General features: G+C 36.8%; 1 protein-coding gene across 1 annotated transcript in view; it reads left to right on the forward strand.

Annotated features, from left to right (window-relative positions):
* Window positions 1–25,825, forward strand: part of DYRK1A (dual specificity tyrosine phosphorylation regulated kinase 1A) — an 88,571-nt gene extending 62,746 nt beyond the window's left edge. Inside the window, exons 3-12 of the mRNA XM_069871378.1 lie at window positions 2,941–3,146; window positions 11,801–11,893; window positions 12,647–12,835; window positions 13,576–13,723; window positions 17,025–17,311; window positions 18,681–18,827; window positions 19,202–19,342; window positions 19,675–19,981; window positions 20,302–20,426; window positions 21,495–25,825. Coding sequence (XP_069727479.1) covers window positions 2,941–3,146; window positions 11,801–11,893; window positions 12,647–12,835; window positions 13,576–13,723; window positions 17,025–17,311; window positions 18,681–18,827; window positions 19,202–19,342; window positions 19,675–19,981; window positions 20,302–20,426; window positions 21,495–22,118 — 2,267 coding nt within the window. The 3' untranslated portion in view covers window positions 22,119–25,825. The remainder of the gene's footprint in view (window positions 1–2,940; window positions 3,147–11,800; window positions 11,894–12,646; window positions 12,836–13,575; window positions 13,724–17,024; window positions 17,312–18,680; window positions 18,828–19,201; window positions 19,343–19,674; window positions 19,982–20,301; window positions 20,427–21,494) is intronic.
* Window positions 25,826–27,355: the final 1,530 nt, after the last annotated feature.

Raw genomic sequence — 27,355 nt, forward strand, 5'->3', positions numbered from 1 at the left:
AAGAGTTTAAAGCTGAAGTGAAACATCAGTATTACAGCTGTTCTTTTGGGGGATGATTTTGCTTCTAATCTTACTCTAATTTTCTTTTTTTTCTCCTTTAAAGTGTGTATAGTGCATTATTCAGTTTATCCTCAGATTTGTTATGATATTTTGAGTGAGTATCAGAAGATACTGGGAAGTTGAATTGTAAGTGGGAACTCCATGCTACTGGGGTTTTTGTGTGTAAATGTGTGAGCTTTCTGCTTCTTTTAGGGACACCTGCAAGTAGAGATTTTTAACTTAATAAACCTAATTTTTACTTTTATATAATATGCTAAGATATCTAGCATGCTATTGGGAAACTGTCCTGGGGTAAAAAATTACAAGAAATTAAAAGTTTTAAAGTAATATGCTCTACGATTCAAAATTTATAGTGTTTCTTGACTGTCTAATTTTAAATATTGTTTTGACTTTTAATTTAACCACCATGATGTCGCTAAGTGAGATTACTTTTTATTCAGGTTAAGCAGAAAATCAGCAGAAATTAAAAGAGCAGAAAAGTAGAGATACCAAGTAATATTTTACATGTGTTGACGTGTTCTTACTGGACCATTCACTATATCTTGAAAAGTAAAGGTACACTGAATTTACCAGGTTGTACAGATGGATGATTAACTGATTCTCTAGTAAAAATGGAGTTTAGGTATTAAGAAAATATGGTAGCGTGGGTAAAAATATTTCCATACAATTTTTAAATGATCTAAGTGACAGAAGCATTACTATATAAAGGGACTGTGGTATCTTTGAGAGAGGCCAGCTGATGCATTAGAATCTTTGCATGCATTTTTTCCCACTGTATTTAAATGTGAATTTCATAATACATAGTTTTAAATTTAAAAAGGAAGGCAACGATCTGTTGCTCAGTTCACAAGTGAACGTAAGATGTTACTTTTAATGAAAACTTCTCAAAATATGCCCATGTTTTGAAAAGTTTACACTTGGAAACTTAACTAATCTCTTCTCTGTACTTTTAAATTTTGGAGGATAGTTTCACTTTTAGAGCTTACTAAAATCTGTATTTGTGTTAAAAATCACAAAGCAGTTTTTAATGAACCTTTTACGGAAGAGTTAAAGTAATTTTCTGTGCAATGTTAAGTTGACTTAGCTTATAATAGTTTTAGGCCAGAAATTTCTTTATTTTATTTCCATTTGTAAGGTCATCTTGATAACTTTATTAAGTTAGCAGAGGCACCATAATACACACACACACACACACAAAAATGTTTGAAGATTTAATGAAACATTGTGAAAATATGTTTGTTTTGTGGGCCACCAGTTTGTTATCTGAAACAATTTGTTCTGTTAGTCTTTAGTCCTACCGAGTTGTAACACTGGAGAAAAATACCAGTGGTCTGTCAGTGGGTATTTCACTGTACAATTTTACTTCCCCCCCCTTTAAGTACTAGTGAATACTCCATATAGGCTTTCTTATTTGTAGCTGTTTGAATGTTATTTTGACTTTTTAATTGAATATATTTTTCTAAAATGATCGTAATGTAAAATAATGTTTTATTTTGTCCCATGCTGTTCTTCCCCTGCCCTGGTAGGTGCTGAGTCAATGATGCACTATAATTTTCAATGTTTTATTTTTCCTTAACTTAGAGCAGGTGGTGAATTGTTATTTTTAAGAGAGTAAAATTGATTTGAAGTGTTTTCTACTGATTGTATTTTCTTGCAAGGTTTTGATTGTAAAGGAAATGAGGATTTCCCTTGCTGGTTAAGGTGCTTGATTATTTTACATCTTGCTTTTATATTTAACCTTTACCAATAATTGTGCTTCCAGATCTCAGCTTCTGACTCCACATGTATTCTTTGAGTGGCAGTGGTGGCTTCAAGTGTGCCTCACTGCTTGTCCCATCCTACCCCATCTCTTACGTTGTGCCAATGTGCCATCCATTTAGAGAATTTCCCCTCTCTGGCATAGTCAGCAAAAAGCTAAAGGATGGATGTTAAATGTAGAACATGCTAAACTCTCATTAGCAAACTAAGAAAACCAAATTGTAATTCAGTCTGTCCTCCACTGATGGGAGACAGTGAAGATGAAAGAAGACTATGAACCAATTAAATGCCATCTGATGGATGCCTGAAACTAGAGTTGACAGGTGTGGAATCTGTCCTGGTTAAAAGCAGATTCTGTGCCTGTGGAATTTGGCATTTTTCAGGCTGTTACACAGTCAAGGACTTTGGCAATGCAGTTTGCCATTCTCCAGCAACTTAGCACCAAGTGTTTTGTTTATCTCTTGCTTTGCAGTTCCTTTGCTATTGCTTCTTGCAGTTTGATTTCACCTTCCCAAAAAGGAATTAATTTAGGTTACAGTGCTTGCTACCTATAGCATAATGGAACTCAGCAGCAGGGTCAGGAAGCTGAGTTGAAGTACAGTGTGTGTTGGAAGAAGGGCAGAAGTTCCAAATGTGGGGTAGCAAGCTAAGCAGTTTGTAGGAAGGCATAACCATTGAGGCCAGGGAAGATGACCTGCTGAGACTGGGCACTAGCTGTTCTTTAATTTGATGTGGTCAGTCCAGAAAGTTGCTGTGAGCAACCTTGAAAAACTTGCATGTTTTTTCTGGCTTTCATGGAATCCATACACAAAATTCATATATTTGAAAATAAGCTCTGTCAAAATCTGGCTGAGTTGTGACACGTTAGGTGATAGTGTTGGAAGAGGGGTGTTAAGGATAAATAGGAACAAATGATTAATGAATAATTTGTCGCTGTGAAACAGGAATAAGCATTTCAGCTAGGTAATCTTTATGTGGGCTAATTGTGTATGAAAACCTGTGTATGTTAAAACAGTGAAGTTGTTAGTGTTTATAAACACTGTAAGCTGGGAGACAGAGGCTTAACTGAGGTAAATATTTTCAAGTCATTAACTACATTAAAAACTCACATTGTCTTTGCAGGAGGAGAGACTTCAGCATGCAAACCTTCATCTGTTCGGCTTGCACCATCGTTTTCATTCCATGCTGCTGGCCTTCAGATGGCTGGACAGATGTCCCATTCGCATCAGCAGTACAGTGATCGTCGACAGCAGAACATAAACGACCAACAGGTTTCTGCCTTATCGTATGCTGACCAGATTCAGCAACCTCTAACGTTAACAAACCAGGTAAATGATAACAAAAAAGTAATTTTACATCTAATAATTCTTTCTCTAAGTATATTATACACTTGTAAATAACAGTATCAGAGCATGTGGTTTTGAGTTTTTTTTTTTCTTTTTTAAACTAATTAACTCCTGACTCTTTAAGGATGGGTGGATGAGTAAGTTTCTGGAAGTTGTTTTTAAACATCTGGTACATACTTATTGTGATTATTCTATTTCTAACATTTTTGAGATAAGAGAGGGCAAATATTGTCCAAGTGGAGAGTTGGAAAGACAGTTTAGTAATGGCTTTTTTTTTTCTTTCATTAGGGCTGTTTGATGTTAGAATGTGAGTGCTTTATTATTTGTTCTAATGGACAGTGCTCTAATCCAGAGTCGCTGGTTAGTGTATTTAGAATAGAGAGGTTTGCACAAAATACGCATTTTATTAAGGAAGATACCCTTTTTTCTTGGCAGATGAAAAAAAAGTTAAGCTATGCTGCCATTGGGGTTTTACTACTTCTACTAATAATTTACTACTTACTATTGCAAGGAGGTAAAATGAGTGCAGGGATTATGATGATTATGTATGCTTTTAAGCTGTCAAGATCGGTGTTTCTTCCTTACTGCTTTTGAGTTGCTAGAACTGCTAAACTAGCTTCCTGATTAATAGTGCTAGGTTGCTAGCCGGAAGAGCCAGTATTGCAAGTCAGAGCTTCAAAATTTGGCGTAGGCTGATGAGACATGTTCCACTTAATGAGGGTGAAGATGAAGTATTTCAAGTCTGGTTTTGGATTCAAGATGGCTTTGACAAAAAAATCTACCATCAAAAGGTGCTCTATTGGTCTTGTTCTGTAGGAAGGCACTTAGGCAGAAAGAGGGAAAGATTAGAGGGGATCAGAGTGGTCTAACTAACTGCCAGGATATTTGATACTAGGATTTGGAGGTCTGTGAGGAGTAGTGGATGGAGCTGGTAAAGGATGTTTTTGCTTTCATGAGAGCCACTTAGCAGAAAGAGTAAATCTACTCATATATAATAGTACTTACCTTGAGAAATCTACAAAGGTATTTTATGTGACTTTTCTTAGCTTACAGGTCCCCCAGACCTCCACAATGATGTTAGCGAATCAGTTTGCCAATTAAGAAAAGCTGCTGTGTTCCTTAAACCATTCAAGGTACTTAGCGAGGTGTTGCAATCTGGCATGACATTTGTGAGCTTTAGTGTAAGTTAGTGCTTAGTTGTTCATGTTTTCAAACCAAAGAGCATCAAGGAATTTAAATGGGTAAAATGGTAGCTGTCTTTGCACATTGCTTTAGAATTAACATTTTTACTTTTCCAGTTCCATCTTGTTTTTCCTGCATTGTATCTTGTCTTCCTGTTTTACTGCAATTGTGTTGTTGAAGTCTTTATAGTCCTCTGCCTAAGCAGCTCAGAATTGTTGCTCCTTTATCCTTTGTGAGCTGCTTTCAGCACCCTTGACTTTGGTGAGCAACTTTTTGAAGTCTTCTGACCTCAGTCACATAAGGTGACATAGTTCTTTGTTTTCAAATTCAGATGATTAAGAAGATCATGTTTTTAACCTAGGCAGCAAAAGGAATAGGCTGAGTGTCTGTTGTTGTAGAAAGCTTGATAGATTGATCCGTTAGAAATAGGAAGAAGAAAAAGATGAGTTTTGGCAGATACAACAAGCGTAATTCTTAAAGGATGGATCCTTGTAATGCAACATCTCGTATCCACTGAAAGAGACAAGAAGTCAAATCTCTGAGCTTCAGTTTCCCAGAATTTCCTAGTGCAACAGTGGTCAGCAGCAGACCAGATAGAATCACAGGATCGTTTAGGTTGGAGAAGGATCTTTAAGGTCACAGAGTGTTAACTGCAAACCGGGCACTGCCAACTCTCCTGCTGAACCATGTCCCGAAGCACCACATCTACACGCCTTTCCAACCCCTTGATTGGGTCAGCTTTGCAGTTACCATTTTCAACAGAGGAATAGTAACCAGTTCGGATGCAAGCGTCCAGCAGTTGATGAATAGCGAGTCGCCGGCCCCTTTGCTCCTGAAAGTGTTCCATTTCCTTGTTGACTGAGTAGCCAGCTGGGTCAATGAAGCGAGAATCTCCCAGGCTCGGCGGTGGCGGTGCCGGGACCGCCAGGCGGAATTCTTTTCCGCGCTCCAGCCACCATCTGCTGGTCACAGAGCCGCACTGCACCGCCCGCCCCGCTGCCAGGAGGCGGCACAACAGTCCCTCCTTAGGATAAACTTGCTTCTTACCAACTCAGCATCTGTGAAATAATTTGCTGAGTGGCGTAGTATATCTTTGAGGGAGTCTTTTGTTGAGGGAATCGAGAACACAAGGGTTACTTTTGTGATTGCTGCGTTTGCTGAACTTTGTAAACAGTATTTTTTTTGCATCAAACAGCATTGACTTGCTTGAAAATAAAACCCGAGATGAAGTATCAGCTTTTGGGATGCCGAAGTTTTCTAGAAATAATAGCTATCAAGTAGTTCCCCTCTGAGAGTAAATTTCTTCAGGCTGCAGCAAGATACCCAAGGATACTGCTTGTCAATTGCTGAGAGTAGCTGTGAAGTTTTAGGGTGTAGAACAGCAGCATTTTCTGTAAACAATGTCATTTTGATAAATAGCAAAGATGATTTGCCTCATTATTTTTTTTTCCAGGTTATTTTTGTGTCTGTCTTTTAACTGAGGACTGACTCCTTTTTTGGAGGAGTATTGTCTTGTTCAAGTTCCCGTAATGATTTTCATTCATAACCAAATAATGGTGAGGCTAGGCCTTGAATGTTAATTTATTGTTTTTATTCCCAGTCTGTGCTTCTTGGTTTTTGATTTGTAACGGCTTGCAGACCATATTCTGGTGTTCTGTGAATCATTCGCAGCTGCAAATTAAAGGTTAGGCAACAGTAATGACAATTTATATTAAAGTTATATAAATTATGTGTATTTATATCACGTTACCCTTAAAATATTATTTATATAATCTTTTTCACCTATTGCTCTATGACCATAGTTACCAAAACTTACTCATCTCATCATTGGCAAGGAACGAATAACAGGAAGATACTTCAAAGCCAACAAGATTGCTTTGTTTTTCACTTATTTATGAGGTTTAAAATTACAGCTAAAAACTTGCAGTTCCATCCCTTTTTATTTTTCTGTTTTCTTCAGTAGTTTGACTTAATGCTTTTGTTTCCCGAAAACTGCTGGGTTGTTAGGGTTTACTTTAAATCTGTGATTCGCCAAGTGCCAGGCCTGCTGGTGGGATAGGGTCCTGCTCTCAACTGTGTGGTCTTACCTCTTTGACAAGTGCCAGGATCAGTTTCAGGAAAGCAATAGGAACATGTGGCCTGGAGTGAATAGAAGAGATGAGATCCTTGGGGCCTTTCTCTTTTGCCAGTAACAAACATTAATATTTCTTTGTCCTGTTTCAAGTGGTTGCATCTTGAGAGTTCAACATAGTTTGATGTAAATATAAGATAAGCTTAGAGGTTTTCACAATTCCAAACAAGCATTTCTTTTGTGCTGTGCTAATATTTATCTTCATTCTGCATACTCAGATTGCCTAAAACTTTTTTCAGTTGAATACAAAAGTTTAAGATATTGTTTGACTTGATAAGGAAGTTGAAATGAGACTCCTGGGCAGATTTGGTAACAAATTCCAAAAGTTTAGCTTTCACAAAGCACCTGGAATTCAAAAATCAGGCTGACCGCTAAACATCTTTCTCTCTGTAGGGTATCACTTATCACCTGCAGAATTCTAGGTTTTCCCGTCCAGATGTTGACAGCAGTTTTATTGATTGCACCTAGGTCATTGCAAAGTTAATATGTTCTAGCAGGCAGTAGCAAATCCTTAGTTCCGTTACTTCAGCTGCCTAATCAGCAGCATTACTCTTGGTGGTGGTCGGACTTCACCAGACTCTGTCATGAATGTGGGCATGCAATTCATGTCAGTAAAAGCATTTCTGTTTCTTTCCATCTCTCTCGGATGTTTTTTAGAAAAAAATGTTTATGCTCTAGCAACAAGAATTTCAGAGTAGGCTTCTTCATTCCCTTTCTCTTACTACTCCTGTTCCCCGCTGTGTTTTTTAAAAATTATTGTGATGAGTCGGAAAAGATAAACATCTTGGCAGATAACCTTTTGTTTCCTTGCTGGTTCTATTTATTTATTTAAATTTAAACTTATCTGTTTCTTACTACTACTTTTATTCGGCAACCTTATTGATTTGTGGAAGGAAGGCAGAATAGGAGGGAAGTAGTCACAGAGCACAAGTCAGTGATTAAAGTAATTAGACTGAAATTCTGTCCCTGCCTGCATGTAGTTCTGTCTTTTGAGTACAATCATTTTGAAGAAGAGTCCTGATTTCTCTTATTTTGTTCTCTGGCACATACTTTTTTTTCTCTTTGGTAATTTTTCTAAAAACTGAAACTTGTTTTATGTTATGGCAGAGCATTACTGTGGCTCGCAGTTGTAGCAATTAAACATTTGTTTTACTGATCAGCTGGAGACACCATCTACTGTGTGGCCAACCCACCATAATATGAGATTAGCATTGACTTCCTATCCTATATTATTCTGATGCAAGAAGGGTTTTGAGTGGCAAGAGTCTTAGGAGGGGAGGCTGGTCCATTTGTTTCTTCAATATGGGAGTCTTAAATAGGTCATTACAACAGAAATTCTTGCTAAAAGTTTGCCTTATAATATAAAAATCTTTGTTGTTCTGTTTTTAAGAAGAAACATACTATAGACAAGCAGGATATCTCGTCTCTTTTTTGATAAATGTGGATGGTGGTGGATCTTTATTTAAAAAAATAAAAGCTGAACTAAAGCATTACATTAATAGAATATAAATATATCTGCTCAGAATTTCCCCTAATCAAAATAAAATGCATTTAGTAAGGAACAGTGCCATCTGTTTTTTAGATAACGAATTTCTCTCTTGGACATATGTTTTGTTATCTGTTCCTTCGTTCATTAAACCTCAAAGCCTATACGTGAGTTAAAATAACATACCTGAGTTAAAAGTCAGAGTTTTCTTAAAACATAGTTTGTCTCAGATGTGTTGACTACACGTAAGTGGAGTTCTTGGTTGCCTTTTTGGTGTTTATTTGATTCTTCTTTGCTTAGACTAGTTACTGGTTGCTTCTCAGCACTATGTTGTGTGTTTGGTTAATAGGTAAGAAAATGAAATTTCAGTTCCTTGCTTGCCATGTAATTTTTGTCATGGTGCCATCCTGGTAGCATTATTGTTTCCACTGAGACAGAAGTATGGACTGGTCAGAACGTGATGAGTATTTACTGACTCATCACATGTGTAACTGTAATGGAACTAGTTTCTTGTCTCTCAGTCTTGAAATACAAGCATATCTTCTGGTGTGTGTTCTGTCTTTGGGAAGATCTGAGGTTGCAGTGTTGCTGTCTGGCCACCAGATAGAGACTGAAGCTTGTGCTATAGCATTGTTCTTTTTCTTTTTTTTTCTTTTTTTTTTTTTGTGGTTCAGCATTCTTTGAGGCCAAGAGGGAATATCAGTATTACCCCAGTGATAAAGATTTTCAGAGTGCTATTGTGTAAAATCAATAATGACTTCTTTGTTCCATAGTCTTGCATCATCAGAAAGAAGGGAGTGAGAGTCTCCAAAAGGATCTTGGAAAAAGAAGAGAATTATACAAATTTTGCAATATAACAGAGGGAGGAATAAAAGGTCAATTATTTTTCCTCTCCCAGCCAACACTTCATGAACCCAGGATAGAAAAATAGCACCCATTAAAAAGTTCACACAGGTTAAAGTGTGTCCTCGAGAATGTGTGACTGTCTAAATGTACAATTAAAAGCACAGTTTTAAACCAAGGTACTGGCTGCAAGCAACATAGGGGTAGTCTGCAGAATTTTAATAATTTGTTATTGGGGAATGGCAACAAGTTAGAAGTTTTTTTCACCTAGCTACTAATTTCAGAATTTAAATTAGAAAAAAATTCTTTTTAAGCAAGTAAATTGGAAAAGAAATATGAAAGCTTGTCCTACAAATTCCCTTTCCAAATTAGAACAACCTTATGTCTGAATAGTTGATCTGACTTATGGAATTCTTCCACACTGAGAGTCTTCTGCAAAACTTGTGACCTGCAGTAATGAAGACCCCGTGTGGTCATGTCAGCCTAGGGCAGAGGCTGGTCCCAGCCAGTATTTGTGCACCGCTGCAGAGATTCTTCTGCCAACAGAATCTACCAGTGTTCCTGCGTTCCAAAAATCTTACTAAGTCACATTGGGAAATTTAAAGGAAGTACTTTTAAAAGCCTTGTAGCAGCAGCAGCTGGGGTTAGGACTAGATGCCGTTTAGTTGTTTAACAGTGAGAGAGTACCAGAAGAGATCGTGTTTAGGTGTGATTTGTTTAATTGTTCACATTTGTTTGACAGATGAAAGGAACAAACAAAAATGTTTTGCAAATGTCAAATAGTTTGTTTAGGAAACTTTAAAACAGAATTTTATGATATTCACAAAATGGTCGTGCTTGTAATAAAAAAGAATTAAACAACTAATTTGGTAAAACCGCGTAAGGGAAATTGATGGTAGTGGGCATATCTGAAAGTGAATTGACTGGACCAGAAACCTAGGGCATGAGTTAGGTTAAAATTTCCTGAGGGAAGTTTAACTGTAGCACATAATTTCTGAGAAACATTCTCTAATAAAAAAGATCACAAGTCAGCAGTCTTGCAGGGGTGAAAAAGTGTTATGTGAGTGTATTTGGAGTGGTGCGCGTCAGAGCTTTGAATTGCTGTTTCTCAGGAGCCTTCAGCAGATGCAGTAAAGCTTACTGGCAGTTTCTTACTTCCCCCCCCCCTCTTTAATGCTTGCTTGTTCACACTCTGTCTTGCGCTCTCAGCTTTGCGCACAGTGTCTTTCCTCCCCCTGTGCAGTCTGCACATCCACCAGGGGAGAGCGTTAGCTTTCCTAGTATAGTTGCTTGGGTACCTGAGTTCAGGTCCAATTTCAGAAGCACAAACTCTCTTTGTCGCTTCAGTTTGCAAGAATGTTTTTGGGTCACTTCAACATAGTTGGTTTTACTTGGTCATTGGGCAAAAGATGAGCTAGTTTGCAGAGTCACTGCTGTAAGTATTGAGTAAGAGCACGAAAGATGGAGGAGCAGTTATGCTTCTCCGGTTCATTTATTAGTTCAGTAATAATTATACAAAAATCAGTTTCGTTATTTTTATTGACAGTTTATGCTCTTTCCTCAGCTCTGTGGGAGGCTGCTTATCAGTTTAGTTATAACAGGAGGTAGCAGATCAGATGAAGTGCTTGGAAGTGATGAGAGTTCTGAATGTGAACATATTTGGTGCCACGAGATGAGAGGAGAGTTGTAAGGTTGAGTGTGGTGACGCTTGGTCACTGGACCCTCTTAATAATGAGGAAAGGAAGTCAAAGAGGCTTCAGTGTATCCGAAATGTGCTTTTCTCTAGTGGAATTGCTTGAACTTGCTCTGTGGCTTTCTGTCATTGGGAAGAGAGAGAATAAAGAGAGGCAGGCTGCGGGAGTAGTCACACTAACCTTGTCACTCTCTGTCCTAGCTTCCCATCTGACACACTCTGGGTGAGACAGGGAAGCTGCTAGAGCTTGTCTGGTGGTGCAGTTGTGTTGTTAAGTAAGTGTCTGCTGAGCAGGTAGTCAGCTTTAGCCAAATGAAATGGTTTGTGACTTAGTTGTTCTGTCTTATCTTTTCTGGGCATATAACTCACTTCCAGCTTGCCTCTTGGAGCTTTACTGTTTCAGGAACTTCATCTTCTGAGATTTCAAACAAATCTTAAGGATGAGAAGGAGTTGATTAGTAGATCAGAATTTACATGGCATATGTGTGCAAATTAAAAAAAGAGGCTCACAATTAATGTTATCGCATGAGTCTTGTTTCTTCAGGAAATCAGTTAAAAACCCAACCTGCTGTTGAATATGGTTTTGTTCCAAGTGTACTCAGTTTTAGGAAACACAAATGAGGAACATCACAACCATTTCAGGGATGTGGTTTGTTGTTTTAAAACTTTAAATGTAGTTACGGTGTTCATGTGCATGCTCTAAATTTTCTTTTAGGTTTTAGATTTAGATTTAAGCCTGGCTACTGCAAGGCACAGTAGCAAGGCACAGTAGACCTGGGTTTTTTGTATTATTGTTGTTATTTTGAATTTGATGCGCTTCAAATGTAGCAAACTGCAACAGCTCTGCAGTAGTTACCATTGCTGAATTTCATTTGTGATTTTAACGCAGCTATACATTGAATGTGTTTACAGTTCCATGCATCTGTCATGAGGTAGAGGAGTAATGTCAGTGAGAACCTCAGTTGTCAAAATAGCTGTATTTTTAACCAGGGGAAAAAACTGTTTATAAGGATTAAGTCTGTTAGGCATAATGGGAGGAGAAGTAGGAGTCTTGGGATTTATTTATTTATTTTATTCCTCAAGTATATTAAGAAGTAACTGAACTGTTAATTGAACTGTTAATTTATTTCATTTCCTAGATTTGGGGTTTTTTTTGTTTGTTTGTTTGTTTTTTTTAATGTCACCTTAAAGAAAATGATCCTCAGTGGAATAGCTGATGTCTATGAGGAATATCACGATTTGGTTTAGTAATTGTATCTTTAGTGCTGGTGTTTTTTTTCTAAGTTGTGATCATATTACAGAGGCGGATGCCCCAAACTTTCCGTGATCCAGCCACTGCTCCTTTGAGGAAACTCTCCGTAGATTTGATCAAAACATACAAGCATATTAATGAGGTAATGGCTCTGGCTATCTTTGTAATTGTGTATCCATGTGAAGTTTTTGTTCACAGTACATCATTAAGTATATTTTCTCTGAATAATCTTTTGGAGAGAGAAGAAAAATCAAGCCTTTCATCTGTTGTTCCCTTCTCATTTGAGGTCATTGATGTGATGGTCCTGCTTTCTGTCCAGCCCACGGGACATGTTTTATCCTGAAGTTTATTTTCTGTTGTTTTATAAACAGATGTTGAGCTTTCCTATTACATAAGCAAATATAAGCGGCACAAATACTTGTTCAGCTCATCCTATAAATGTTTAAGAAATGTGTCTAAGCTTTTAGGGAAAAATAGTGTTTTCCCTAAATTATTTATCGAACTATTATTGGCAAATGCAAAATATGACAATAGTGTGGATAATACATGAAAGCATCAGCTAGTTTCTAACTCTTTGGCAGTTGTAGGGAGTATGAAGGGAGTTCTGCAGTGATCACTGACTTCCTTGGAATTTTTATTTTCCAGTCTTACAGAAAGAGCAGCTTATAACGCTTCTTTTCAGGCTACTTAACCATTTTAAATTCTGCTGTGTGTATAATGTACTTCATCTCTTCTTTTTGCACCTGTGAACTCTAGGGATCAGTGTAATTAAAGCATTTCTTTATATCTGCTTTCTGAATTTTCTAGGTGCAGTGATTATAAAAGTCAGTTCTAATTTTTATTGAACTGATGTTATAACAAGTGCTCTTTTAAGCAATATACTTTCCACATTTAGGTTTACTATGCAAAAAAAAAACGGCGGCATCAGCAGGGCCAAGGAGATGATTCCAGTCACAAAAAGGAGCGAAAAGTTTACAATGATGGCTATGATGATGACAACTATGACTATATTGTAAAAAATGGGGAGAAGTGGATGGATCGTTATGAAATTGACTCTTTAATAGGCAAAGGATCCTTTGGACAGGTAATGTGTATTAACTGAGCAACATGTAATTAATGTGAATCGTAAGATGGATTTCATTTAAGGGGTATTCTTGTTTAATTTTTAAATTCAACACTTTTTTTTTTAATCCTTTTGAACTGAGTGCCTGCTCAAGACACTTGTATTTTGTGCTGTTTCTTGTTACTATGGAAAACATGTGAATATACACCAGTATGTCGATCTGGTAAAGCATTTTGCAATAAGCAAATCCTCAGCGTTCTGCCATCAGTTTGTATTTTTAGCTGTTAGTTTGCTTTTTTTAGAATTAAAACAGTCTAGTGCTAGAGATTACCTATTGCAAATAATTACCTGTTAACATTTGTTTTGACTGTAGCTAGGGAGTGAGAAACGGCTGCAAGGAGGCTGGAGCTTTTCTATTGGTTTTTTTTGCTAGTTTTTCTTGGATTTTGCCAGTTGCTTTACAGGTTCTGATGATTTGCTAGTTGCATTTGGGTATATTACTTGCTTTAGTGAAGCTCAGTGAAGCCTCAGTACTGTTTTGCAACCTGTTGCAGTAAATGTCACATTATCAGTTGTGGCTTTATTGTAGTATCAAGTAAGAAAAGAAATTCAATATAAGAAATTCAACTGGAAAGAACAAAAGTTTTTCAAGTATTTCCTTTAAATACAGCAGGTAAATAAAGTTTAAAAAGTGAGTTTTTCTGTACTTAAAAAAATTGAGTTGAGAGATTTTACTGAGGTATTTGACTTTTCTCTTCCAGGTTGTAAAGGCTTATGATCGAGTGGAACAGGAGTGGGTGGCTATCAAAATAATAAAAAACAAGAAGGCTTTCTTAAACCAAGCACAGATTGAAGTGCGACTGCTTGAGCTTATGAACAAACATGACACTGAGATGAAGTACTATATAGGTATTTGAATAGTTACTTCAAATTATTGTTTAATCAACTTATGAATATTGTGGATCTTGCTATGTAGTGTAGGATGCTTCAACTAATGCTTCTGGTGCTAAAGAAATGAAAATACAAACTTTAATGTTGTTCAGTCTACATTTTCTGGTTTGATTTGCAACAGCACCCTGTCCAGAAGAATAATATGAAGTTATCTGGGATAACAGACTTATTTGTTTGTAACGCTGACATTTTCTGTGGAATTTTCTTTTTCCATTTGGTAATACGGACAGCTGAAGTAGCTGGCATGGACCAGTTTTTCCATAGCATCTGTGATCTGTGGTAGTTTGCATCTCTTTCACTACTTTGAATATATCTTAAATTATCTCAGAAATCTTGTGGGTAAAAGAGTGCATACTTAATGTACAACAGCACCACACAGTAGTTTTATGGCTAGCTTAATCCTTATTTTTTGATCATGTGTGTTTTAAAAGCTCAAAATTTTGTATAACACATCTGAGATAAGACTTGTGTAAATGTTAAGGCTTGCCCATTTAGAACCCAGAAAATATTTTAAAGCTTGTGATTTTCACTGTTCCTGTAGGCTGGAACGTTGTCCTGTTAATTGATAATAGTAATGCTTCTTGAACTTTATAACAATGAAATTAAGTCAGCTTGTGTAAAAATTTTATTAAATCCTGTCTGTTCTTTGTAGTGGACAGATGGGGAAAAAAAGATTTCAGGAAAGCAATAACGTGTTGTAAAGAGAGATGGAGAAGTATGAAAAAGTGATTAAAGACAATGAAGCTTAGTTCAGGCATCTTTTATTTTAGCTTATAGAAGCTGGAATACTAACAGCTGTGCTTTTCTGATTTGCATGTATATGCTGGATTACTAATTTTTCTTTCTGTGTTTTAGAAAGAAACCTTTGAAATTCTGAGATTAATACGTTGGTGTTAAATTATCTGATGAGTCTTCAGTTACAATTAAACTTATTTTATAGAATATAATCTTTAGAATGCACTTTATTTTTTAAGTATTTTTAACAGGAGGTTGTTTGTTTAATAACATGCTTTTATAAAAGAAAACCTGAACTTGACAGCATGCTATGTCAAAAAGATGTTTCAGGAACCTTAAAGACATGACCAGTTTCAGATTAATAGGCAGCAAATAAAGGCACTGTAGGTGTTGGCACATAAGCTTTTGGAATTGTTAAGTTTTGGAGGATCTGTTTGTAACATCGAGTAAAGTGAAATGGACCAAAACATCATATAAACAAGAAAAAAAAGCAAGAAAAAAGTTTTGATAATTTTGGACATTGGAGAAATAACATGTACTGCCTTTGCTTAGCCAAGTGTTTTTAGGCTTATTTCAAGCTGATCTCCAAATCTGTTAGGATACACTAGAATATTTACCCATTTATTTAACTTAGTGTTTAGTGAACGTGACAGCATCAGTAAAGATAAAAAACCCAAAGAGATAATGTTTTGAATGAATACCTTGTATTGCATGCTATGCAAAATCTGACTGTGGAGAACTGAGATCTCTAGGCACTTCACTGGAAAATTCCTATAAGTATAGGAACCGTTGCTTATGAACATACTTTTGCAACAAGACTTAATTGAAGTTTTCAGCATGCTAATGTAAAAAGTAAGTTGTCTGTAGGACACATGGACAGCTCATCCTTGCATAGGCTTTCAGATGTGTGATGCTAAGAATAGCTGAATAAGGCTGAAAGCATTGCAGGTATTACAATGCGTCGTGTGATGTAAACTGTAAACTTCAGGGAGAATGTGGTTAAATACACCATAGCCTGATTTTTAATGACGTAAAGCTTAACTGCCTATGCTTCTGTCAGATCGCCTCTAGTACCCTCAAACCTTCTGACTGGTCTCCTTCAGAGCTAACACAAGCACAAGAATGCATTAGGGTCTTTAAGTTTTGTGAAAATGGGTGGCAGAGTGGAGGAGAAATATTCAAATGTCATGTCTTCACCGAAGGAAAGATGTCGCAAGTTCAGCTCTTACGCAGCCTACTTGAACTGTGTGGCAGTTGCAAGTGGTACTGTTTGGCTGGTAGTTACAAATCAGTCGGAGTAAGTGATGTTCCTTGCCAAGTTGGCAGGTCCAGCAAGGCTAGGTCATGTGGGGAGGAACTCGAATCAAGCGTAGGAAGCTCACATGGACACGAAAAGGTGCTGGTACGTTTATTGTGGGAGGATATCGGAAATATGGCAAAGATGAAAAAATACAAAAGGTTTAGACAGTGATGCATTGCAGGAACTGGCGTCAGGGTGGAAACAAATGGTATTGTTACAGGTAAGTTCTAAGGGACACATGAGGAACTGAGTTATGGTAGTGGAAAAGAAAAATCCATAGGACACAAAGTAGTGACCTTAATTGAAAGTCTGAATGCTTACTGTGCTAGTATCGGCTCAAGATTTTATTACGACAAAAAAAGGAGTGTGACTCTTTATTTGAAGGCTGAAGTATTTCTCGTATTTCAGTTTTCTTTTACTTGCGGCAACAAATCTGAATGGTTGACAGACTGGCAAACCTGCTTGCCTCTATACAGACAATGTGAAGAGTTTTTCACCTTTTTCATGAAATAAAGCAGTTGGATTTGGTCTGGATTGATTGCTTTCATTAACTGAGATAATGGCCTGATTTAAATTAATACAACACATTGGGGATATTGATCAGTTTCATTAACTGAAGTAATCAGTTGAAGTCAGGGCTTATAAATTGCAGTAATGTCTTAATATTTTAAAATTAACCTGGCATTCAAATATTTTCTCCATAAATATAAGGGAGATTCATAATAAATAATTCAGTCTAAAGTGCGGTATCTGCTTTACTGTTGAAAACTATATACTTTTTTTCCGGTCTGCTTGGATTTGAATACAGTTTTAGTTTTAGGTGAGTGGAGAAATGAACTCTCCCCAGCAGAAGATCAGAACTGTTGTGACAGAGGTGTTAGACACAGTTTGTGCTTCATTTTGGCTTTTTTCTACTGACATTTTTCTTCACCCATAAATAGGAGAGTGATATCTTGTTTGGAAAAAAGGTCTCTTCTAACTTCTAAATTGTTTTTGATTAATGGAGCTTTACTGAGGTAGCCTGCAGATGTTTAAAGTGTCTCCTCATACCCTAGGCCTAGACCTGGATCTAATAAATAAAAACAAGCACAACACTGTGTTATCTTACTCACAGGTCAGCTTCCTAAATATTGATGAAAATATTTAAAATATTTTGTTGTAATTAGTATTTAGTACTTGCCACACAAGATGTGTGCTAATTATTTTTTCTTCCCCTTTTTAAAGTGCATTTGAAGCGCCACTTCATGTTCCGAAACCATCTCTGCTTAGTGTTTGAAATGCTGTCCTACAATCTGTATGACCTCTTGCGGAACACCAACTTCAGAGGTGTCTCATTGAACCTGACACGAAAATTTGCACAGCAAATGTGCACTGCACTGCTTTTTCTGGCGACTCCTGAACTTAGTATCATTCACTGTGACCTAAAACCTGAGAATATCCTGCTCTGCAACCCCAAACGAAGTGCTATCAAGATTGTTGACTTTGGCAGTTCGTGTCAACTTGGACAGAGGGTGAGTATTAGTAAAACTTACAATTATGCTACTCTTGGATGCATATAAAAAACTTAATATTTTTTAAGTCATAATACTCAGATAGCTAATTTAAACATTAATGAATTTTAGTGCTACCGTGCTTGAACGTTCTCCATAGAGATAAACTTTCCATCTTTCTTTTCTCTTTGGTTATGTTTTTATGCTATGTTAATGCAGAATGCATCAGCACTTGATTGTAGAAGTCTGCAGTTCTACTAGATAATGTACATTTTTATTATTTTCTTATTACATATGTATTAATGCTTCCACTTTAGCATGGCGTCTATTTAATGTGCCTTGGAGAGGAGAAGGTATTTGAGAATCGAGACAGGGCAGTAGCTGGCTCTTAAAGATACTGATTATAACTAACCCATTCTTACAAACACTTCAGCAGCTGTGGAAAGACTGAATTGAGTTTAGTGGTGGTATTACTATGAGTAAAGATACTCATTTCTGTGAACTAGAAACTTTGCAGCCTGGGGTGAAGGACAACACCAAGAGGTGAAATGAGATCTAGCTTGTTTAGGTCAATAAGATAGTTTTGAGATGTTAAGAAGTACAAACAGGAAACCCCGGTATAATTCTTCATTAAAGTTAACTTAAAAAATGACAAAGAAACACCAGTGCCTTTGTGGAAAGTGCTGGATGAAATTGCATGTTACTTAGAATATAAAGTATGTTCTATGTTGAGTATTATTCTGTTGGATGTTTTCTACTAAGGATTTTGGAATTTTATGGGTTTTCTGTTAAAGTTTTCTTTCTGTGTTTCTTTTTGAATATGCTTAAGTTTAAGTCCATCTCTGGGTTTATAATCAAGGTAGAATTACCTGTTTTGTGAAATGAGTAGGATAGTTGAGGGTGGAAGGAGGTTACTTTTTCAAATGTGGTGTTTTCTGGTTCCTGGAATTACCTGATGGCTTAATCACGTTTCATCACATCATAATTGTGGCTTTTTAACTTTTACTACTGTTTTTGTCTGGAGAGTTGTGTGATTCTGATGTGGCTTATGGAATAGTTTTTCTTAGGGTGATACCAGACTAAAATTTTCTTGTATGATTACCTGTAATTACATGAGATTACACTCATCAACCCATAAATGTAAAACACTGTCATCATGAGTGAATCTGCACTATGTTTTTCGTCAGAGACTGTGAATGCTAGTATTTTCCTAAGGATTAACATTTACATATTTTTTTAATGTAATGTATAGGTACTTTTTAGTATCACTTATACCTTGGCTTTTGCTACACCAAAAGTGTATTTCATCATAGTTCTGTTTTGTAATCTGGGATCATGGTAGTGCTGTTTGGATGCTGTGTATTTATTACCTTTGGTGTTTTTATTTCAGATATACCAATATATCCAGAGTCGTTTTTATCGATCACCAGAGGTGCTACTGGGAATGCCTTATGATCTTGCAATTGATATGTGGTCCCTTGGGTGTATTTTAGTTGAGATGCACACTGGAGAGCCTCTTTTCAGTGGGGCAAATGAGGTATGCGGCTATGTTGCAGTACAAGTAGCTTGATTATTTTATTTTTTTGTTCATTCTTATCATGACTTCCATCTCTTCAATTGTAATACATAAGCTAGGGAAGCTTACTGGTTCTAAAATGAAGAAAAGTTAATGACAACGATGTCTTCTATCAGAACTCTAAATTGCCTGTTAATTTTCTGTTTCTGGGTCCCCCCTCTTAGTCCTTATTCATAAATTTGTTTTCTATATATTGGATTTTTCTTAAAGTAAGTTAATTTAAAATTTGGCAGGGAGATTTACATTTACTTCCCGTGAGACTGTAGAATATCACCCTGTCACACTGCTCAGCTCCCTGTCACATGTTGTTGACGAATATTTCTTGTTTGGAACAGGTGGATCAAATGAATAAAATAGTGGAAGTCTTGGGGATTCCACCTACCCACATCCTTGACCAAGCACCAAAAGCAAGGAAGTTCTTTGAGAAGTTGCCAGATGGCGCTTGGAACTTGAAGAAGACCAAAGATGGAAAAAGGGTAGGTTACATAATTAGGATGAGAATATAGATTACCTCTTTAAAAATACATACATATGTATGTATATACACACACATATATATACATATTATATATACATATATTGGTGAGATGTTACTTTGTTTTACATCTTGCCTTACTTGAAAATGTAGCTTTATGGTTTTTCCTTATTGTTCCATGTTGTAAGACAGAATAATAAAATAACACCTTCTGTAATATTGAATAGTATCTTATTTTTATTTGACATACTTCCTTTTATGGCACGTTTAAACTATGCACATCCAAGGCTTAATATATAACTTCATTTCAAGCAGTTTCTACCTTTCCAACAGGAATACAAACCACCCGGAACTCGTAAACTTCACAATATACTAGGAGTTGAAACAGGAGGACCAGGTGGACGTCGTGCTGGGGAATCGGGTCATACTGTAGCTGACTACTTGAAGTTCAAAGACCTCATCTTAAGGATGCTTGATTATGACCCTAAGACACGAATTCAACCTTATTATGCCCTACAGCATAGTTTCTTTAAGAAAACAGCAGACGAAGGTACAAACACAAGTAACAGTGTGTCAACAAGTCCTGCCATGGAGCAGTCTCAGTCTTCAGGAACCACCTCTAGTACATCTTCAAGCTCAGGCAAGTTTTTCTCTTTCACAGATAACAAAATTATATTTCCTAATCACATCAAAGGAGTCTTACCCATATAAGTGTCCTTTTTTTAAAAAAAACAAACAAACAAACAAAAACCAAATATGTCAGTCGTGGTCATCAAAACAATTATTTTAATCAACTGTAACAGGTAACTGCTCCAACAAAAAATAGATAAGCAAAAATATGAGTGATACGTCTTGTATTTTTGCCTTGAAGCAGTTTAAATATCTTAATGCGGTCATTGTTTTGCAGCTTGCATTAAATGTTGTGTCTCTTTGGTTATTGTGCTTGTTATGATTTTATAGGTGGATCTTCTGGAACAAGCAACAGTGGAAGGGCGCGGTCAGACCCCACACACCAGCATCGACATAGTGGTGGACACTTCACTGCTGCTGTTCAAGCTATGGACTGTGAAACACACAGCCCACAGGTATACTTAAGCAGAGCTTTTGTCTGTTTGTTTTATATCAATTTTCTGAGAATGTTATATCCCTAAAACAAATTTACACTTCAGTTTCTGGATTGAAGTGGTTTAAACGTGGGAACTAGCCTTCAGACTTGGTTTACTTTTTACCTTCAGCTCTTGTATAGTCCCGTGTGCGTTGGGTCGGTCACTTAGGCAGAAGCACTGCAGGTAGCTGTAAAGATTTCCATAGGTTGTGCAGAAACGTCAATAATATCAGTAGCAATAAGTCAGGTGGAGCTGTCAGTGCTTCGCTTTACACAGGGCATAAGAGTACACAGAGCTGTGCTGCATCTTCCAACCCAGTGAAAAAACTAGCTTGTACTTCAGTGGACTCCTGCAGCACTTCGTGCTTCCATTTTGTGGTGTTGCACGTACTTCACCCACATAATCACTGGCTGAATTAGTGTTTTTTCAATGCTGGCTCTTGGAGAGAACCAACAACTCATTTATTAACTGCAGATAACTCAGTAATACTTTTATTTTAGTATAAAACAGATAAAAAGATAAATTCTCCCAATTAGAAAATGTGGTTTATACAACAAATCGGTGTGTAGCTAGGTCGTGCTATTTTAATAATGTTTAATTGACTGTCTTCTTCCAGGGATGTGAGTAGTACTCTAATGCTGTTGATACAGTTCAAGATATGAACTATGACATAGGAATTAAGCTTAGTATGCTTGTTGTATCCAGAAGCCTGAGTCAGAGGTCAGGGCCTTTTTGTTCTAGATGTACAAATATTGTGCTGTTACTACTGTTCTGTAAAGCTGCTTCTGTAATTTTGACAGTAAGGTCACATGTTGGACTTACTTAAACCATGTTTGAAAAAAATATCCAGAACATGAACTTATTTTTCTTAAGGTGTATTTAGGAAAGTGCATTAGAAGTACTTCTTAACTACATGCTTACATTTCTAGAGTAATTTTGAAACTGCAAGGTTTGGTCAACTTTTAAAAAAGTTAGTATAAACATCTTACATATTGCAAATGGACAGATTTGAGTAAGCATTTTAATTTTTATTTTGCTTCTTAACAGGTTCGACAACAGTTTCCTCCTCCTATTGGTTGGACAGCCACTGAAGCTCCTACACAGGTCACTGTTGAAAACCATCCAGTTCAGGAAACCACCTTCCATGTAACCCCTCAACAACAGAATGCATTACATCATCATCACGGAAATAGCTCTCACCACCACCACCACCACCATCACCACCACCACCATCATGGACAGCAAGCCTTGGGTAGCCGGACCAGGCCGAGAGTCTACAATTCTCCAACAAACAGCTCCTCCACCCAGGATTCTATGGAGGTGGGCCACAGTCACCACTCCATGACATCCCTGTCTTCCTCAACTACTTCTTCCTCTACATCTTCCTCCTCTACTGGTAACCAAGGCAATCAGGCCTATCAGAACCGCCCAGTGGCTGCTAATACCTTGGACTTTGGACAAAATGGAGCTATGGACATGAATTTAACAGTCTACTCTAATCCGCGCCAAGAAACTGGCATAGCTGGACATCCAACGTACCAGTTTTCTGCTAATACAGGTCCTGCTCATTACATGACTGAAGGACACCTTGCAATGAGGCAAGGAATTGATAGAGAAGAGTCTCCCATGACAGGAGTTTGTGTTCAGCAAAGTCCTGTGGCTAGCTCGTGACTAAACTGAAACTAAGTTTGTTTCTTGTGTGTTTTTATAGAAGTGGTGTTTTTCCAAAAACAAAGTGCAAAGCTGCTTGAATCAGAAGGAGATAAACTCACTGAACCGCTACAGGAGGGCAAAGCTGACTATTTTTTTAAACTTGAAAAGATTGCAAAGGGACAATGAAGTTTTTTTGTTGGTTTTTGGGGTTTTGTTTTTGTTTTTTTTTTTTTTAAAAGCCATGTCCGGACCCACCTTAACGGATAGCTTAGTGGTGTTCACCTTTTGCTTCCCCCATTTTAACTTGCCACAACCTAGTCATAGTTTGGTTTTTTTGGGGAGGGTTTTTTTTTTTGGTCTCATTCAACAGGGGTTATTGTTCAAATGTTAGTTGTAGTCGCAATCTAGTTTCTTTTTAAAAGCATTGCACATGATTTATAAAAAGACCCTTTGAAATTTTTGGGTGGGAGGGGAGTGAGTAAAATATATATATATTTTTTAGTTCCCCAAACAAACATGGGCACAGAAATGCAGTACTGTAAGAAAGAGGGACCTTCAGATTACACAAATATATTATTCAGCTGTAAAAAGGGACGGTTGTAATGGAGTTTGTAAGGCACATTAAGCATGCTAAGTGGCGGTGATCAGAACTCTCCTTTTCTGAATCTACTGAGGATCAAAGCAGCAATTGTAATGGGATTCTGCGAGTCTCATATTTTGGAGACCGCAGTCAGTTAGTATTGAAATATGACTGGTTTCATAACTGAGGTGCACTGAGAAGCAATCAACGGGTCGGTCCTGGCCAGTCCTGGGGAGGTCTAAGTGGTGGTCTTTGGGATAACCTTTGGCCTTATGGATTTGGACTCTTAAGTTAGAAGAGCCTACCATTTCAGATGCAATCACTTTTGGACATGCTTTTGCAGACAGTCCTTAATGCTGAAAACACAGAGAATGGGTAATTCAAGAGGCCTTTCTTTTAAAATAGACTTTTGTGACCCACTTATTGTAAGGTATTGCAAGGTCACTTTGCGTGTGTCATAAAGTTGACTTCCTTATTGGTTGAAGGTCACAGGAGTAGTGGTTTGCGTTTGATGGAAATAGCTACAACTGTGTCCCTTCCTGCTTTTTACTTTTTTCTTTTGCTTTTTCTCGGCACGTGGTTTCTCCACCATTACTTCTGCACAAAGACGTCTTCTGTTCATCCTGAACATTTTTAAAAATGCAGAATTTTATGTGACTGCTTTTTTGCCTCACAATTATGCTGTGAATTTTACAAAAATTTATTTTCTTTTTTGATAATTTATTGTACCAAAGCTGTTTTTATAGCACATAGATGTCTGTAACCAATAATGTAGCAGTTCTGCACTTTGACACAAGGTGTAACTAGACCATTTTTAAATGTCAGTTGAAAATTATGGCTGTACTATTGCTTAAACAAAACTGGAACTGTTGTTGAATTCATAGCCAATACATTTACAGCAATCTGTGTACTGAACATAATAGATTGACATCTACTTTGAGACTATAACATCTGTTACATTATAAATGTGTTCAGGCTTCTGAAGGTAAAAGGGACACTAGATCCAGAAGCTATGAAACCAGCAGTTGACTCTTGTATTCCTTATTAACATAATTGTAAACTTGAAGGCAAGACCTTGATTGCATGAACAGGTCCAAAATAATAGTCTGAGTAAAGCAAAACACTCACATGAGACCTGAGGTTAGCAGGCTGTATTTAACAGGTGCCTAATTTTTGGGTAATGCTGCCTTAATATAACACAGTCAGCTTGGCAGTTGCAAAATTTATGGGCCCATTTAGCAATTTATTTGTATGGGAAGTGAAAACTCCGTGGAGAACATTGGAAAGGATAAGGGTAATTCATTGATTGCCCATCCCAGATTAGCATTGTTTGCCCGTTATGTATTACAGAAGCAGTGATCTACCTCTGCCAGTAAGCCCTTTTAAAACTTAATTTAGCAGAAAATTCAGAGTTCATACTGGTCAATTCTATGCGGCCAAGTCATTTTTTCAGACTAAAAGGTGGAATTTTTTATACTTAAAATTGCAATGCAGCAGCTGACTACCATGTAAATGGGAGTGAATTCTTGGGACTACCATTTCTTTGTAAATCATGATTTTTTTTTTTTAATTGAGCAATCCATATTTCTTCTGTTTTGACATGTCAGCCCTGTGGATGAAAGTGGGTTTTTTTCTTTTTTTCCTTTTTCTTTTTTTTTAACTCAGTAATTCAGAGAAGTTTACAGGATTTGGAAGGCTATCACCTTAGAAACAGAATGCTGAATTTAGCAATATAAAAAGGAATCCAGTACTTACTGCTGTCTAGGAATATAAGGGTAATACGAAATCTGGGTAATTTTCGTGTGCGCGGGTTGCCACACCTTATCAAGCGCCAAAAAATAAAGCAGTTAAAATATCTACATAAAGAAGAAATCATAAAATCCAGTGCTTCTGCATACTGTGTTATGTTACAGTCCAGTTTTGTGTGCTTTACTACACAGTTTGGTTACAGGACTTCTGTGCATTGTAAACATAAACAGCATGGAAAAGGTTAAATACCTGTGTTCAGATTGTAAGATCTAGTCCGGACTTGCTGTGTATATTGTAACGTTAAATGAAAAGACAAGCCCTTTGTATTATAGTCATGCAGTCTTATGTATGATAAACAGTTGAATAATTTGTCCTCAGACTCTTTACTGTGCTTTTTAAAAAAAGAATAATTTAAGAAAAAATGTAAACATAGTAAATCTTCCTATGCAATTAACCTACTCCAAGCCATGGTATGGTAGGTATAATTATACTATAATATGTAAATATCAGATACATTGAAACAGACTTAAAAATATGAAAGTAAAAAGTTGGAGGCATAACAGATAATTTTGAGTTTTTAATTGAAACAGCAAGGTATACAAATCATTGATGTAAGAACACAGCTCTGCTTGATTCTGATGGACTGTACTTGCAGTTTGAGTTCTTCATATTATCTATCATCTGTTAGTTTGAATGTTCTCATATGCACTGCAGCTTTCTACCTATCGCAGACTAGCTGATTTTAAGGCCAGAAGTGACCATGGTAATGAAATAATCTGACTGGCATGCCATTATCCCTAGAATTCAGTCTAGTTATATCTGCATCATGAAGTCCATATCTTTTGGGTGCAGTAGAACATACATTTTAAAAAGATAGCTGATTTTCATATAGATTCTTCCAAGTGTGAGGAGTTTTTGGTGTCTCTTGAGTGATGCAGCTAGTTTATTTTCCATACTCTTAGACCTCCTGCAGTTTTAGGACTGTTTAGTTACAGCTGCTGGCCATCAGATAGCTAGCTGCCTATTAGAATAATGAATAACTACTCTAGATTTAAACTATTCCACTTTATTCACATAAAAATATGTTAACTTTAATAATCTATATAGATGGAGTTCCTTAAATCTCTACTTGTAAAGCTTTTACGGCTCTTCTGAAACTTCAGATGTTTTAAAATCCATTCTAAAGTGTGGACATTAAGAGCGTGGACATAAGAACTGCATACAGCATCTGGTAGTAATTTCAGTATTGCTGTGTGCGTGTAGTATGTGCAGGTACATTCTTGAACCTTTCAGTTTATATCTTTGCTTGTTTGTTTATACCTCCAAGGATTGCATTTTAAAATCTTTCAGTATCAGTTATTTGCATTAAAAGATTGTAAATTTAGATGATTATCCATCATGATTCCTGAGTCCTTTTCAGAACTGCTGCTCTTCCAGGATGTAGTCTTCCATCCTGTAAGTATAATGATGTCTGAACAGGACTGGTTTACAGACGGATTGGATTCACCTACAGATGTGACTTATCTTCATTGTTTATCACTACCATCGCTGTTTTCATTAAACCATCAGTGTGCTTATATTTTATTCTTGATAACTGAAAAATTTTAAGTAGCTTTGAAGGGAATTCCTGTTGAAATCCATTAGAAACATCCTTTTTTAATGAGGAGGTTATCTAAAACTCTAACATTCTGACACAGTAGTGAATATATTGTGTTAATTTATAGGACAAATATATTTCAATAAGATCATTATGTGGAACTTCTGAATAGTATAGAAGTATCTAGTCCAAATTACACAAGTAACTGACTAAAAGTAGAATTCTTGCTGAGTGTTGGTTTCATGAAGATAGTTTGTATGTGATCCAACATGACTTTGGCAAGTGATGTATTTTACTTAGAAGGATGCATATTAGAATTGCACAATATCTTACATCTGTCAAGCAAAGAAAGTCACCTTGCCAAATTGTACTTCTCTGCTATGTATGCCTGGCATTTTAGGGTTCTACAGAAGCAAGCTTATGTTGAGAAGTTTGCAAGTGGTATTTATTTCTCCACCTCATGATGATAGTTGAGCTATTTTTTTCCTTATTGATTAAGATGCCTTGTTTTTATTTGAACAGTTCTTCGTACTAGCCCTATCAAATATATACGATCTGCCTAGACCTGAGAGGATTTGCAGTTTGTTTATGTTTTATGCTGGATGTTGCAGAGCATCACAGAGTTCAGTCACAAAATGGGCACTGTGACTGTCCTTGAGGACCTGACTGATATGAGAATGTGATATGTTTCTTAAGCCAGACAAAGGTGTAGTTAAAATTCTAAACTTCAGGCTCCTCTGCTGAATGGGAGAGAGTAAATGAAATTCACTTTAAGCAGTGTTCATAGATTCTGGAGGGAAATTAAGGATGGATGATTCTGAAGAGGATAAGGGTGGGAATTGGAAGGATGTTCTGTGTGGGAGGGAGTCTAACCAGTGTGAATAATAGCATATGAAAGGGAGATTAAATACCCTTAGCTGACTGGAATTGTGCAGACTTTAATTGAAAATGAGAACAAGAATTTTTTTTTATGCAGTCCTGGTTCTAGGAAAGAGAAGCCGAATGGAAAACTTCATGGCTGTGTTGACTAAAGCTTAACAGTTCCACTTTGAGTTGAAAATGTTTTTTTATAGGAGGTTGGATTCCAGCAATTAATGTGAGAAATGTCTAAAATGTAGCTCTGTGTTTTGTCTCAAGGTAGATTTGAATCCAGTCTGTTTATCAATTGGCAAGACTTGTGTCAAATCTGGAATTTTGCAAGAAAGCAGAAGTGAATGTTGGGATGGTTTTATTGCAATTTAGAAAGGCTAAATTGAAGAAGGAGGATTTGATTTCTGACAGCAGGCCAAATGAGGATATGCTGGTGAGATCAGACTAGCAGAAGCAGCA

Source organism: Phaenicophaeus curvirostris, chromosome 1 (genome assembly GCF_032191515.1).
Source record: "Phaenicophaeus curvirostris isolate KB17595 chromosome 1, BPBGC_Pcur_1.0, whole genome shotgun sequence".
In the NCBI taxonomy this organism is placed as follows: Eukaryota; Metazoa; Chordata; class Aves; order Cuculiformes; family Cuculidae; genus Phaenicophaeus; species Phaenicophaeus curvirostris.